Source organism: Bactrocera neohumeralis, chromosome 2 (genome assembly GCF_024586455.1).
Source record: "Bactrocera neohumeralis isolate Rockhampton chromosome 2, APGP_CSIRO_Bneo_wtdbg2-racon-allhic-juicebox.fasta_v2, whole genome shotgun sequence".
Classification (NCBI taxonomy): Eukaryota; Metazoa; Arthropoda; class Insecta; order Diptera; family Tephritidae; genus Bactrocera; species Bactrocera neohumeralis.
Window position 1 is genome coordinate 333,448 of NC_065919.1, and position 16,739 is coordinate 350,186.

The window sequence follows — 16,739 nt, forward strand, 5'->3', positions numbered from 1 at the left end:
TACGTTGCCACCTAGCCATCTATCTGCCCCTCAGTCTCCTCGTCCCTCTACGAGCCCACCTATGCCCAACTTCATCAGTCCGTCAGTTTGTTCGTTTGTTCGTTTGTTTGCATCTTTTGCTGATTTAACGCTTTAGTTCGTTGAATTTTATTGCATGAGCGTAACTAACGTTTTAGTGAGACGCTGCACGGTCAGCAATGAACATGAAGGAGAGAAGGGTGATCGGTCAAATTATAAGCGTAAATAGACATGTGTATGAGCAAGTTCTCTTAGTCATTTTCTAGTGGTGGAGTTGTACCTTTAAGCTTTCGACTTACTTAAGTGGAAAGTTCTTAAGCGCATTTTCAAATTGGCCATACTCCCGCTTAAAAAAGTCGATTTTATGCCGCCAAGGTTGGAATGACTGGAGCGAGCGCCGCTATGATTCACGGTTTCGCTATGAATGTTAAGCGAATGAAAATTGTACTTTGCAAAAAAATGATTATTGTTGTTATGAGTTTTCATTTCATGTACTCGAAGCTCTTTTTTCAAAAAATCTGCATCTGCTTAAAACGAAGTCGAAATGGGTTCGTATCGAAGCTCCTGCCCCCCATTTAAGTAAGATTACTCAAATATTAATTAGCTGATGCCGTTTTATGAGCTTGAGCGAAAGGGCATATTTCCGTTAAGATTCCTAAAATCATTTCTGCCTGATTGACGCGCAAGTTGTAGTTCAAGTTGAAATGTTCTAGGCTTTAGCTTAGCCATATCATCTGTTCCAGTTATTATCAGGCAATAATTCGCGGCGAACAACGCTTACAACAGTTACAACACCTTCCATGTAGAATGGTCGCGTTACTTTTGCAGCAGTTGTTGTTGCCTTAGACATTATCGCACATCTCTCATGCCTAAGTACCTGCGGCAAAGTTGTTCCCTCACTAACTTGACGTTAAATTAGCTAAGTTCATGCTCGTTCATATGCTATCACAACAATTTCCACACATGCATTTATCGATGTGCGATGGAGAAGAAGCGGAAGCAAGTATTAACTCGTAAATGAGACAATGTACATTTACTTATGCCAACGTGCCCCACTACAAAATATTTATTATACGACCCAAAGTTGTTAAAAGTCGCTTATTATGTGTGACGTTTATATAAACTCTGACATACAGTGCGATATATGGCCATATGTTTGTCACAATCTTACAACTATCGATATATCTGGGAGCTTATATGAAACAAACCTTAACAATATGCTACAGCTTCAACTATTTATGATGGAAGGCACTACTATTCTTTACGTTTTGGTTGTGTACTGGTAACATCTAGCCTAACTTTTCTGTTCTAGTACATGATATGCACTACAAAATTAACAGAAAGAAAATTGTTTCTCACTGTTACTATAACTGATGTGTATGTATGTACATAATACAGTTTATTCGCTTGCCTATGAATCTGCCTCCTTCACCGCACAATGATTGCTATGACGATCGCGCAGAAATTCGGCTTCCGTGTTAGTCGCTTAGTTACCTTCTGCATTAATCTCGACTGCTAATTACTTTGGCTGCAGTTTAGTAGACTTATGTGGCAATTACTCATATCAAAGCATGTGGTGGTGTGCTGCCTTATGTGGGGGAGTAGGTGAAGCCAAGTGCCGGTGCCGGTGCCGGTGCCGGTGCAGTTGCTCTCGTTATTATTTATAATACTTTATTTCTGCAGTGCGGTGCAATGAATTCTAGTGGCATGTAATGGCGCATGCGCAGTGTGCTTACAACGCGTGCGCGCCACTCCGTTGTTTCTGTCGTTTTTCCTTCGTTGTTGTTCTTATTTAAGCACCGCTATAATGCTCGGTGTTTATCAGAGTGTTCCCAGACAGCTTTTGCCCCTCTCCATAAGTTAAATTGAATTTGCTGCTGTGTGCTAATTACCAGCGTCTGAGCGCAGAAGCATTTGTCTGTTTGGCTTTTGATTGGGGCAACATCATTATCAGTTCCAGGCAATAAGCGCCGCCGACGCTTTGGGTGTTGGCTTCGAGCATTAATGAACACATACACATACATATAACTACATAGCGCCAGCATCGTTTTCCTATTCGTATTGAATAATTTGCTATTATTTGTTGTTGCCTTGCAATAGTTGTATTTGCAATGCTAGCTTCGAAAAGTGTTACCGCTTCAAATTGTTTTGGAAACACAGAGTGGCGCTAAGGTGAATCACAGGGCGGCTGCACAGAGGGACTAATACTTTTCGATTTGTGTTGCTTTTATCGGATTGTGTTTCTTAATCGATAGCGGACTAGAACAACAACCCTCTTTTTTCGCGTATTTGAAGTATGAATTGTCCCACTAAGAGTCACTTGTTGAGGTGCCACATAAGTCATTTACCAATGCTGTGCCAACATCTTTCCGAGTGTATTCTGCAAATGTAGTTAGTGTTTTTATTTAGGCTTATCAAATTTTTATTCTATTTTTGACAAGCTTGCTGAGAGGCTTGGAATTGTTGTTATTGCGCAAGCAATTTCATGCTTTAATTTGCGGCACGGAGCATTGCAGCGTTATTGCATGTGCGCATGCGCGTGCTAAAATGCATACACTTTCATTACCGAATCACGGTACCATGGTCATGCACTGTAAGTCCACAACACCCGAGAACAGTTCTGCAGTAATCTTCAGCAATGCATAATTACTAGCCTAGTTTCGAAGATTCCACGAATAATACACAAACTCATGCTCTTCAGCCCCAGATCAATTACTTGATAGTGAAAAGCTTTATGCGTTAATTGTCGCAATGTGGTGCTGAAGAGTTACGGTTGCGTTGTTGGCAATTGTGACTTCGTAGTTACGCAATTAGTAATATTGCTTACTTTTTTTGAAAAACTGATTATTAGATATTAGTTTTCTATACGTTAAAAAGAAAAGTAACACAAAGTCAATCGGCAGGATTACAACGTAAATTGAAACGAAAGCGTAATGACAACAACAAAAGTAACACATTAAGCACCGATATTTTGCTTCTTTGAAACGCATTGCAGATATCTCGATGCATGACCGCTCTACGACCTTCCTATCAGCTGTTGACATCTCAGAGTCGTTTCCGTCCTCTTTCTACAGTGTTTCTGTTGTTGTTGCAGTAGTAGTTATTGCTGGCGGCGCGACTACATAAACAACGAAATTATATGGAAATCTCAACTGAACTCTGTTAACATCCTTTTTTCGGCCTTCTGCAGCTTGTGTGATATATCTTTTTGTTGATCTTGCAATTCCCTTCACAATTGGACAAGTTTATTTGTTGCTTTGAGTGATTGTGACAGTTTTATTGCTTTGCGCCATGTTTCGGCTTTCGGTTGATGCTGATGCAGCAAATAAGTGGCAACTGCTAGCCACCTCTATACATACTTGTTTAGTAGAACACTTTCTTGGTAACTATCCAAGCGGTTATCATTAATTGTGGTCAAATTACCTGCATAAGTATAACCTGATTCAGGGAAGAGCTACCGTTCAGCTGTAGGTATGTGCTTGATACTGAAGGCAACAAAGAAGGCTATAACTCTCACAGTGCTAAAGCTTTACGATAGATGTCGTAGATATGGCGCGTTTTTAGGCCCTTCTTCTGATGCTTGTTGCATCATTTCATTTCAGATATCTTTATTCCGTTAAAACCCTAAATATCAAAACAATTTTAGTCCTCAACATTGCACATTTCCTTCGAGTCACGTTAATGGCGAACTAGTTGCACACGTTTCTTGGCTTAACGCCTCCCATAAAATTACCTTTAATGGGATTCAATTAACCAAATGCATATCAGAGATACGTTCACCTAACGCCGCGCCGCTGGACGTTGAAACGCCACTCATTGCCAAGACTATTGTTGTTGGGCGATTTGGCTTTTTTCTACGGTGGCTGCGCATCAATGTAGCAACATTACTACAAGAATTTACTGTTAAATGTAACAACAGCGCATTTAGTTTGTTGTGCCACTCAAGCAGTTGGAACCGCTGATGCCCGCTGGTCTCTGGCCACACACGGAATAGCTACGAATAGTTCGCTCTTCGCTTCTCCGCCTTCTTGGCAGAGTCAATGTTTAGGTGCTCCTAATTTTGTGTCGCCACAGAAGTATCTCAACATGTTAATCTGCAAGCTTCAATTGACGCAGAATGGAAATAAATGATGTTTGCTTTTTAAACTAGTTCGTCGAAGCTAAGTTTTCTTTCGTTAGAAAAAATTGTAGGTAAAGAAAAACTTGCCTGTGAATGGGGCAAATTTGCCGATAGGCGGAATATGATGACAGGCCGAAATTCGGGTGTAATTCGCTATATGTAGATGGCAATCGAATTATCCGCTATATATAGTATATATGTATATGCAGATGTAGCTGCTCTCACTCGTCTATAAATTTAAAAAATTTCTCACAATATCTCAAACAATGGTGGCTGCTCATAAAATTCCTTTTAAGCTGTAAAGTCATCATCAAAATTCTCGTGTTTCGCCCTATCGTACTAACCGCTCATAGCCCACCGTCCGCTAACATTTCCAATATGGGTTCGCCATTTTCTGGTTGAAGCAAGCAAGACCTACAAACAACATATGCATGCCTCTTCGCCTTGTAAACAAGCAATCTTAGATACGTACATATATGCATGTGTTTATACGTGTCAGGATGTTTGTGTTGGCATCAGCTGTTTGGTTAACTATGTACGTACTACTTCCTATGTAAGTACACAGCTCCTATTGCTCATATAGCACCGCGAAGGTGGGGGTGCTTGAGCGCGCACGCGGCTCCTAGCGTTTGATGCACACGTACAAACAATAAACGATCCATACGATCGCAAAACAACGATATTTCTTGAGTCACGATTTTTTCCAAGCCATAGCTTCATTGCGCCTTTTTTATTTCCTTGCAATAAGCACACTCTCTTAGCTACGCGAGCAGCGGGACAGCTTTGCTGTGAATGCTTTCCTCTTTTACTGTTTGGTTGTGTTGAAATCCTATTTATTTTATTTATCCATTTGATTATTTCTGAACTTCTTGCACATTACGTGCAGCACTGCCCATATGCGCCCAATATATCTCAGCAGCATCTGGAGCTCTTCTTCTTAGTCTCAAAGCGATGCCTTGTGCGGCCGTGTGAGAGTGTGCTGGAGTATCGCTTATACCTATTGATGAAGATACCTAGCTGCAGATGGAGATACTTCAGCCAGAGATCAGTGCGCGCAGTATAATAATCTGAAATAATGATAAAGACCTATGAATGCTTCGGATGGCAGAGAGGGAAGCATGCTCGTATGCTAGTAAGATGGAGTTGAGAAACAGATGTCCAGAGTGGTGGTGTACATTTACGTAGACTTGACTTTCGGCCACTCATTTTCGCACTATACATAAATACATATATAATTAGTAAAGCGTTTCTTGAAAAGCAAATCGGCAATCGAAAATAGTTAAAGAGTGGAATAGTAAAATAGTGATGAACTCGGTCCATATTCGATGAATAATTCTTTGAACGATTAAAAGAATTAATATGGTAGTCAACACATCAAGATGATTTTGTTGTAAACATAAATGTGTTTTATCCAACACTTTCAGAGTTTTATATATGATAATTGATGATATGGGAAAATAAGCTCGTCTAACTTGCGCGCAGTCGATCTATCGCTAACCCCGCCGCGAGAACTTTCAATGACCACAGAAGGGTGGGCCCGCAAATTGGAAATAACATCAAGTGTGCTAAAACATGGTTTGGTGTTTTAGGACTGGACTATTTGAATTGAATGCTTGTTGTCGTAATTTCGTTTTGATTGGTACTCTTTGTGTACGCGGTTGTTGTTTTAGTTTGGTCAAGTTTCGACTGGTCAGCGCGATTATGACTTTTAATTTCGTCGCTAACAATTCGGCGCTTACCGGAGATGCCCAATTACTGCTGCTGCCACGCCCGCATCGTGCGTCGTAGCAGCGGTATCTTCTTGTGCAATTTTTTAGGATTTCGTTTTTCTTTGTTTTCATTCATTGTATCATATCTGCCCACGCTATGCTGCTTTTGTGGTGTGCGCACGCGCAATCGCTCGTTCACTTGGTCATTGTTTTGCAACATATTTTCCCAGATTTTCGGCAACTCGCTGAATCTTTACCTCTGTCTGCCGCTTACTGCCGCATATAATATTGAAACTGGTTGCTGGTGGTCGATTGTCGCTCTGCACCTCCTGGGAGGCCTCCATTACCAATTCAAACATATTCTATTCTGCTTTACACAAATGTAACGAGAAAAACGATACTTCTCTGTAGTTGTTGTTTTTGCTGTTATTCAGAAGGATTCTGCTGATACATAAATATTTTTGACGGTCTGACTTAATGGAAACGTATCGTAGCCTTGGCCAAGGCAGGCGCCTGTTTGCAGTCGATACTATTTGTTATCTGCCAGAACAACCGCACATAAACATTAACAAATTAGATTTCATTCACATTAGACAGCTAAAAGTAGTTAGGAATTTCTAAAATGAAAACGGTTCACTTCAACTCCAAATGACAATTCAATTGAATCTTTAAGCAGCATTCCAAACTTGGTTTTGATTGAATTGACGCCCTCGCCATAGGTAAAGTGCCAAGAAACGGTTTTATTATACGCTACTGTGCATTGATGGGGTTTTGCGCAGTCTGCTTGTACACCGCGTTGCCAATTGGAAAATGGCTGCTAAGAAACCACAAAAGTCTGCGCACACTCGCTTGTGATTTCCGAAGCTTTTTCCTTTACATTTGCTTAATCGCCTTTGGTTTTTACAGCTTATTTTGCTCACAGTGGATATATATTTGAATCGTTGAGCAATTCGTTGCAAAATGGCTTCGAAAGGATTTCAAGGCTTTAGTTTCTCATTTTTCACGACGTTTTTCTGCAGTTTTGTTCGCTTGTTGTGCACTGTCTAATGCAACTGGGAACGAAAATTGTAAGGCTTCATCTAAATGTAATTCACGTGCGCATTTAAAGCTTAAAAAACAGGCCAGCTCAGGACATTTTCCCCATTTTCACATGTTAACAGGTAGTCACTGCTTCGGAGTATTACTTTTAATCTTCTTCTACTGTCTGACATAACTGGGCTCACTCGCCTTTTACTTCATCTTGCAATCAGATATTTCAAACTAATCTGGAGCCCAGACAATTCGGGAATATTTGTTTTACGTTTTTACTGACTTTTTCCTAATTTTTCCTAATTTTAAGCTTTCCAAATATTGATTTCCACAGTTTTTAACAAGAATTCTTTCTTATTTTAGGTTGCAAATCGTTCTTCAAGCGCTCGGTGCGCCGCAACTTAACGTACTCGTGTCGGGGGAGCAGAAATTGCCCGATCGACCAACATCACCGAAACCAATGTCAATATTGCCGTTTAAGAAAGTGCCTGAAAATGGGAATGCGACGCGAAGGTAAGCGAAAATCTCAAGTACCATGTGCTTGCACTTGTTTCACTTAAGTCCTAAAGCTAAAATTTGAAATTGAAAGCAATAAATAAATGCTAACAAATTCAGTGTGTATGTGTGGAATGTAAAAATTGCAACAAAACAACCGCTCATCAAGCGAAGAAAATTGCGAAAACACCAAAAACAAAGAGTATATCAACAACATTCTAATGAACAGGGTCAATTAAAAGTCAAATATACAGGCTGAGTAAGCGGACATACGCTCGTATATAATGCATGTGTGTGTGTTTTGTGCTAATGTTGGTTTATTTGAGAATAAATAAATTGAAAGCAATCGAAGAATATCATTCTATTGGAGCGTCGAGTAGAAAGTGTTGAGAGCAATAAGTAGAGAACAGATTCAAAACGGAAGTACAGACAAATGTATATGTGCTAATGACTTTGCAAAGAAAATTCTTGCAACTTATCACTAGCATTAGCCACTCACTCCGCATAACCAGAGAAAATTTGGCTCTCGTTGGGTCTATTGGTATAGTTGCTTGCACCCGAGCAATAGGTCTGATCTTCAAATAACCTAAGCTAAATATAAATTATATACATATATGTATGTATATAGAAGCAACCGGTTGCGAGCCAAGATTACCAAAAAAAAACTGCTTTGAACACAAAGATCACTCTTGCGCTTTTTCGTAGACGCAATGATTCTTAAGGCAGTTTGCAGTTTTAAGATTAAGTATTATGCCATTTACATACAATATCTTAGAGATATTTAAAGCAAATTGAAATACTTAATCAACACGTCCATTGCCAAATATTCTACATATATTATATAAAAGAAGTCAAAAATATTGATAAATGTAATTCAAAGCCGATTCCCAAATAAAAGTTAATATATGTACGTATGTTAAAAGGTTTGTTTTAAGCGATTATTGGCATTTAGTTGTGTGAAAGACGCGAATCTCTTAATTTTCTTGTGTGGAATCCAATTGTCAGGTATCAATCTAATGGCATAGTTCCATAATTGGATTGTCATTTTTGACAGTCGAACAACTTGTTTCGCGTCCGACAGTAAACATTCATCAATATGTATAAGCTTAAAGGCAACGGAAAATATGCTTGTAAATGTGTACTTTAATATAAAAATGCGTATGTGCACTTTTAATTCCCCTGGCATGCTGTTGCTGCTTAATTATTTGCAATTAAAAATCAACTTGGGGTCTTTTTATGACATTTTGATTCTCAATTTGTTCATTTTCATTTCAGTTTTTCTTAATTTCTTATTTGTCGTTAATATTAACATTTCAAAATATGCGTAAGAGTTATGAATTTTTGTTGGCTTCCTCAAAATATGCACCGACTCAAGCTAAAACTGCTCTGGCTATTGTATTTGCTATTTAGTAAAGTTGCTGACTTTGACAAGATTACATAGCCATAGTGATTTTGTGTTTATAGCGAGTACCAATTGCAATAAGCTTTGCTGTGGCTGCGGCTGCGACCCATAGTAATTATCCGGCTGTCAGTACATATCAATATATCTGTCGATGCAATACACTGCGAGAAAATTAGATAGGAATTTATATTGATGTCAAACTAAAATTTTAAGAACAAAAGAGCAAGAGAAAATTCAACAATTTCTAATAATCTGCACTTTCAAATTCTTAAAGATTCTTTTTCTGAAATATTGCCTTTCATTTATTTGGTGGAAAACTCCATCATTTGCTGCGTAGATTATACAAAACTTGATTCGTTCAGTGTATGTTGAAATGACAATAATTTGAGTAAATTTTAGATTTCTAGAAATCCTTCGAAAATGAATACTCGAGTCATTTCAGCTGCGGCCAAAGCTGTTTGGTGGAACACTTAAAATACCCGCTTCATAGGCAATAATTAATAGATGTGTGTATTTGTTGATTACATGAATCGATTTGGGTTAAGATCGATTGTAATTTGTGGGGAACGCAAGAGCAGCGGCAAACGACAAAAATGTAAACGCAAAGTGAACCGCAAAGCAGTCTGTTGAGGTTGTAATTGAGCAGCAGTAAATGTTATTAAAAATAATTCATATAAACATAACACATGCCCAGGTATTTAGTCGGTCTATGCTGTTAGGACAAGTGCAATTAGTCGCCTTACAGCTAGCATTGGTGATCGTTTGTTAACTACGCATATGTGTGTTTACGGATGTGTGTGTGTGTACAGTTTAGAGTACTGGCAGCGAAATATTACCACTTAAGTGGTCATATAAACCGCATTAATGACATTTTACTGCCAACTGCTCGACTCGTTATTGTCATTCGCAATTTTCGTTTGCTGACGTTGTTGTTGTTAGGGTGTCATGTAAACTTTGCAGCGAAGACCACATTTAACACTGACATCCGAAACGGTCGAATGTCAACAGTGTTTAGGAAAAGAGTTCAACACCTTCCTACTGCCCCGCACACCCCTTAGCGAACTACAACTCAACTGCTTCTCATCAACGAGATTGACCATTTTCATTTCAAATTTGTAAAATTCGTGTCGGTTTTTTCTTTCAACACATGCACGCATTTTCGGATGTACTTACGGTAGATAGTATGTATGATTGCAAAACTGGTTCAACACGAATCCAGTAGTCCTCTGTTATTCGTATCGCCGCAGAAATATCGTGAGAACTTTTCCAGCAATTTTAAATGACAACATTTTTCAGCATAAAACACCCTTTTATCAAACCGAAGGAGAGCACATAAAAAGCTCAAAACGAGAAGTTTAGTTTTCTCCCGAAATAAAGACATATGAAAATACGTAATCAGCACAAATAACAAGCGATAAAAGACTGGGCAAAGGGCAAGTCTTGACAACCCAGTGTAAGAAATGGTCAACAAGTTTAAGGTTCAACGTCAAAGTTGCCACGGTGGTAGGTTAATACAATTAAACTGTTGCGGCAATTGTTGCTAACGGAAGACACACACTTGTACCTGAACGCAGCACCAGTACAGAAAATGCACAGATGCGGGGTACACATGTAGATACATACTTATGATCATATATATGAATCATTGCATGCAAAACTAGTTTGCGTTGCACAACCAAAAACTTAAAAAGAATTTCATAAAACAGACAACTCGGTTTTAAACATCACTATTTCAGGATTATTAAATTTGATTCCACGTAAATTTTATCAATGCGCTAGGCTTCTTCACCAGAAATATCATCTATGATTCAGAATAGTGTATAGAAAATACTTAAAGTTTGAATATGGTATGTTCTGGTTTTCTGATATTATTTTCTTGAGCCCCATTCTATGCCGACAATCTCGGTTTTAGTCGGAATGAACCTTTTATCACAGCGAATTGATTCAGAACGGAGCTAATAAAATTAAAAATCGACATTCACACAAGAAGAAAGAGAGAGTTGGGTAAATTGTATACTTTGGCGTGAGATGTTTGTTGTCTTTCCACCGTTTAGATTTTCACAGAAATAATATATGACAAAATATGAAAGCCAAATGTGTTGTCACATTTGCATAAGTGCATAAACCACACAGCATCAGCTTAAATATGTACTTGCACCGCTTCAGAATGACTCGCAGCGTGAGGATCAAATGATTGTGGTTATGGTCACAAAGAGCGGCGACAAAGACGTACAAAGGCCAGAAAGGTGCCAAAAAGGCAACCGAACTATACTTTCCCAGGCTCATTTATAACTTAGTGTCCGGTTGGACAGACAATTGATAGAGGCGGTGGTCAACCGGTCAAAATGCATTGGAACGTCTCTGGGTTTTTGTGTTCGCTCAAAAACCAGTTTAGATGTCCAGTTCGCGCAAATCTACATGAGTTTGTCACTGGGTACTAGTGGACGACACAACAGCTGAACGGCTGGTTCACTCACCCAGTCCAAGGAGCAAAGCCATGCAAGCGACAATGAAGTAATGCAAAGAGGAACTTAAATCAAAACACAATTACACAAATGCTTTGTCGATTTAATTGTCGGCCTGTACACTTCCCGTTTTCACCAAAGAGAGAGTGATCTAAAGCAATAGGAAAAGGGGAAAGAAATAGTTAAAAGGGAGAATACGCTGACCAAAACAAAATATTTATAAAGAAAATTTATTTCACTTAGTTACCTTCCTAAGGAACTGTTTGCCTTCAAAGCAAATTCTATCCTCAAAAACTTGTCAAACCCGCTTCATCCACCCTTAGTTGCGCACAAATTTGCATATACAGTTTTTAATTGCCATAAATAAAAAGAGAAAGACACCAAGAGCCCAAGAATGACCAGCGCGCTGACCATCGCGAAGGTAAATTCTACAATCATTACAATATTTAAAAGTTCGCTTAATGGAGAGAATGAAAAATGCTCAGATTATGAAAAGTTCATAGAATACACTGCCGGCCACAGAGTAACGATTGTAAACCCGTCCCTCAATTCCCGCTTCCTTTCATAAATTTCGTTCGCGATGGAATATATAGTACATAAGTAACAGAATAAATGTAAGTACTAAAGTTTGAAAATTATAAGAATTCCATTTGGCACACTGCGGGAGTGTTTACCATTTGCTTTCAATATCCTAATACACACTCCAACACCTCGGGCTCCATTGTTCTCCGCTTTATTTATTTGCCCCGCATTCATATCCATTTTTAGCAGATTTCCACAAATGATAAGGCTTGCATATCATTTCAGCTTCATTGTGGGTGCGTACGTTGCACTATGCATACACATATGTATGTATGGTGAAGCGCTTCCCAGCTAACTGGACAAACGCTATTTGCTTATAGTTTTAAATTAGCCGTTGCAATATGGTGTAAACATTTCAGCGATCTCTATTTAAAAAATGTTAGTGAGTCCACATTTAAAAGTTCCTTATGAAATATAATTTGTCGGAAAATACCGAAACAGGCTTCTCCCTATAACAATAGGGTTTTCTATGATATGAATTTACGCTCTATGAAGATCATATCACGTTGCATAGACCGATGCAGGGTCAAAAATAAGGAACACTCGACAAACAAAAAGGTCGGTGTATTACCAAATATTACTTTTTGAATACTTCCCTGGTTGGATCAACTTAGTAAATGTAATTATTGCAATTAAAACGACGAGCGTGAGGGAGTACTTGCTTAGTCGCAAGAGCTCCTCTGCTGTCTGTCGAAAGTTTATGATAATACTACTAAACAAGGGGTACAGATGGTACGCTTCTCCACCAAGCATTCTCAGGCATTCATACGCTTAGTTATACATATATGCACATACTACATGTTAATATTGTTTTTGTAAAATTATTTCACGAAAGCTTCACGTGTTGCAATGATTTCTTGCGTTTCCTCGCCACATCGGTACTCACAATAATTAACATACCTAATAGTAAGAATATTCCTCGTGTGTAAGCATAAATATGTATATGCAGATACATGTATCGACGACAGCGTTTGTGTGTGTGAGTGCATATTATGGTTTGTAAATTGTGCATTTTAATTAAAAGTAAATTCACTCAGCACTCAAAATAGCAATGCAAATTTGTGTTGTAGATTTGTTGAAAATATATTTTACAATATACGAGTAAATACATATTAACACTTAGACGAAAACTTAGCTGACGGCGTATTGCTTAAGCAAAAGCGGCAGGGGGTTGTTTCTTGATCTCTTCTCCACGTCTCTATGTGTGCTCTATTCAAGCAACGGGTGTAACGTCTTTTGCATTTTCAATGCTCAAAAAGTATCTTGCTTAATGACGCAACGCTCGTCTATGCTAAAAAGTATCTTAGTATCTTCAGTGACTCGCCACTATCCTTGCCAAGGGGTTGCAATGTTTGCTCTTCGGCTGTTTGTGCTATGCTCTGTTTCTTGCTTAATCTTTGAAAGCGTATTATTTACCTTGCTTCATCTCTTGTACCGCTATGTCTTCTTGTAGAAGCTTCCCATTACAATGCGCCCAGATTGAGGTTGCTGATATCCTTTTGTTTTGGCTGATAGTTTAGGGGTTTTTTGCATTGTGAAGGTCTGAGTTTTGTCGTCGTCGTCGCGTCCTTTGTACATGTGACCGCGCCTGAAAACATGCCACACTCTGAATGCGTATCTACGGCGTTATCTGGCAGCCGCATTGTTCGGCGTGTGATGTCGTGGTCAAAATAATAGTCTTGTTGTAATTGTTCGTATTTGAAAATTTGAAAATTAGATATTTAAATAAGGTATTAAGTTACCAGCTGTGCCACAGGCATGGACAACCTATAGCACTGTCTTACTCTTAGCCCCTCGTACTTGTGTGCTCATACTAATGTTTATGTTTCCACTTTCTTTTTTTTTCTTTGCAGCTGTTCAACGCGGTCGTGTGCCTCCCACTCAGCCCGGCTTAGCCGGTATGCATGGCCAATACCAGCTAGCTAATGGCGATCCTATGTCTGTTGCCGGATTCAATGGTCACTCCTATCTTAGTTCCTATATTTCATTGTTACTGCGCGCAGAACCCTACCCAACATCCCGATATGGTCAATGCATGCAACCAAACAATATTATGGGTATCGATAATATCTGCGAACTGGCCGCGCGTTTACTATTTTCTGCCGTCGAGTGGGCCAAGAACATCCCGTTTTTTCCTGAGTTACAAGTGACGGATCAAGTGGCGCTGTTACGTCTGGTCTGGTCCGAATTATTCGTCTTAAATGCGAGCCAATGTTCAATGCCATTACACGTGGCACCACTGTTGGCTGCTGCAGGGCTGCACGCATCGCCGATGGCGGCGGATCGCGTGGTAGCATTCATGGACCATATACGCATCTTCCAGGAACAGGTGGAAAAATTGAAGGCGTTGCACGTCGACTCGGCTGAATATTCCTGTCTCAAAGCGATTGTGCTCTTCACCACTGGTAAGTTGTTGGACATCCTTTACCGGGATATTCCGGCGCTGCTTACTAAAGTTTCAGCTAAAGTGTGTGCCTTGGCATCTGCCGCCAGCACGACCAACAGCGAGCATTCAGATACTTCAGTGACAACCAAGTCTACTGGGTCGGTGACGAAGGGCTCCAATGCAGATCTGTTGCACGAACAAGTGTTGTTGGTGGTGCGCGATCATCTCGAAGAACTCAATCGGCTAGAAACAGAATCTCAACAGCACACTTCGGCGGCCGCTTTTCACCTGGCCGCATTTATGAAGAGTGTAGCTGGTGTTGAAGCGGTCACGCAAAATGTATGCCTGATTACTGAAAATTCAGCTATCACACCATCTACGGCGACGTCTAGATCAACAATAGATCAGAATTCCGGAAATGCAGGAAATACTGAGAATTATCAAGGAAACGATGATCGGAAGCCTACATCACAGCAGCTCGCCACAAGTTCGGCAAACGGTCTTGGACACTCAGCCACAAGTGCTTTCAGCTCTTGTGCACCAAGTCACAAAACCTCGGCTCAATTGACCAGCACCGACGATTTACTTGCTGCCTTATATGCCAGTGCTAACTCTGCGGCCCCAGCCACCACCAATTCTAACACTACCAACCCAACCACATCTACCTCGAATGCGAGTCACAACAATAGCAGTGGTCTGGGCGCTTCTATAAATACTCAATCGCAAATCGGTTCGTCCCTTCTAAATAACCTAACCGCTTCGCCTTTGAGTAATAGCGCCACACAAACCACTGTCGCTGCCTCCCCTGGTACCGCAGTTAGTAATCATGGTGGGGCATATCAATCGCCGCATCCAACTTCTTCTCAACACCAATACAATGCACATACCCATTCGCAGACGGCACAAGACCAACAACAAGCCGCAGCGGCCGCTGCCACAGCGGCTATGTTCTATCAGACACCGCCACGTTCTGCCTTCGGTTCGGCATTTGATATGTTCCACCATAGCACACCGTTCGGTGTTAGTAGTGGCGCTTCGTTCGGTAGTCCCAGTTATAGATACTCGCCGTACAGTTTTGGCAGTAGGTGGCAATTGTAGTTTGAACTAAGAAAATAGTTGCAAAACTTGAGACAAATCAAAGTTGTTAGAGGTGCCGTAGAATTTGGATCACATAGCGTTTAGTCTAGTCCACATAGCATATTACGTGTTAGCCATAATCATACCATATGTACCATAAGTGAACGCGGCGAAGCGCAGCCGAGTGTTGAACTCGGTCGGTCAGTGTATAGAAGCAGATCGTTCGTAACGAGCTGTTATTAGATTCTTAATTAGACATAGAACGCTGTAATTTAAAGAGATTAGTTGTATATTTTGTTAGACGTTGCAATCACCTTATTTAATTTTACGTAATATAATTAATATACAAATCTATGTATTAGTAGATATATAAATATATTTATAAGTATTATGTACGAGTATGTATGTATGTCCAAGTGATATGCCTCCAGTGTGCCCGAATTGTTTAATCGAAGATTAAGCGAGTTTAGTAATAAGTGCTAACTAATTTATTTACTTAGTATAATACGTAGGTATGTAAGTCTAATTTATTCTAGTAGTAATTTGGGTTAAAAATTTGGACACTAAGAAGTGGATGATGAAAAGGAATAGTAAAAATATACAATTTTGTTGCATAAAATTTAATTTCAAAAACGTCGTTCTTTTTATTTAATATTTTGGTTCACGCTTTCTGAACAAAACTAATCACGCAATTTCCGGGTTGAGCTTTGATACCTTCAGTTCCCGGAAATCGGTGATTAAAAATTACAAACCGGAATGGTTATTGAACTTGAAGTTTTCTTAATTTTTAACGATTAAAACCATTCAATTCAAAGAAACAAAGGAAAATTTGTTTTAAAAACAACAACAATGTTTGTCAACAGGCTAAGTAAAATTGAGTTTGAGTCAGATACACTAAATCTATTATTATTATTAGAATCTAAAAGTTTTTAACATTATTTCGAAAATGATTCCGCAACAAAAGCATCTTTGAAAAAAGTATGATTTTCAAATACTACTTTCGAATATATTTTTAGTGGTAATGTGTATGTCTACCTAAAAGGATCTTATCCTTTCTTTAGCTGCCATTTATTATTTGTAGAATTTTCGTACTTTCTGTTGTATTTTGTGGCTGTTGTAAATACAAGAGTTCTTCATAGACACTTTGTATTAAAAAGTAGATTGAGTTATCAGAAAAGTAGTATTAACAAAAGTAGCAAGTATATACAAGTAGAATTGCTTTAAGTAAGGTATATATGTATGTATGTATGTATATACCTTTTTATTTGCCGTTAATTTGTCGTGGAGACAATTGTGAAAATCCTCCGTTGAGGTGATGCATTTCCAAAGTGATTATTTTAGCTTTTTTATTCCGTTAAATACCCGTCCACATAGTAACGTATTGTTGTAGTTGCTTTCAACATTGATTATATTTTCATTTCTTAACTAATATATTTTCTTCGTTTCATGCCTCAGA

At 39.1% G+C, this 16,739-nt stretch overlaps 1 protein-coding gene across 2 annotated transcripts in view; it reads left to right on the forward strand.

Moving 5' to 3' along the window:
• LOC126767779 (steroid receptor seven-up, isoforms B/C) overlaps positions 1-16,739 on the forward strand; it is a 36,693-nt gene that overhangs the window by 11,423 nt on the left and 8,531 nt on the right. The window contains exons 2-4 of one of the 2 annotated variants that reach the window (XM_050485407.1): positions 7,240-7,389; positions 13,674-14,287; positions 14,378-15,591. In XM_050485407.1, the coding sequence (XP_050341364.1) occupies positions 7,240-7,389; positions 13,674-14,287; positions 14,378-15,304 (1,691 nt within the window). In that variant the 3' untranslated portion in view covers positions 15,305-15,591. Of the gene's footprint in view, positions 1-7,239; positions 7,390-13,673; positions 14,288-14,377; positions 15,592-16,739 lie in introns of those variants that run through there. The other variant, XM_050485406.1, reaches the window with a different exon arrangement.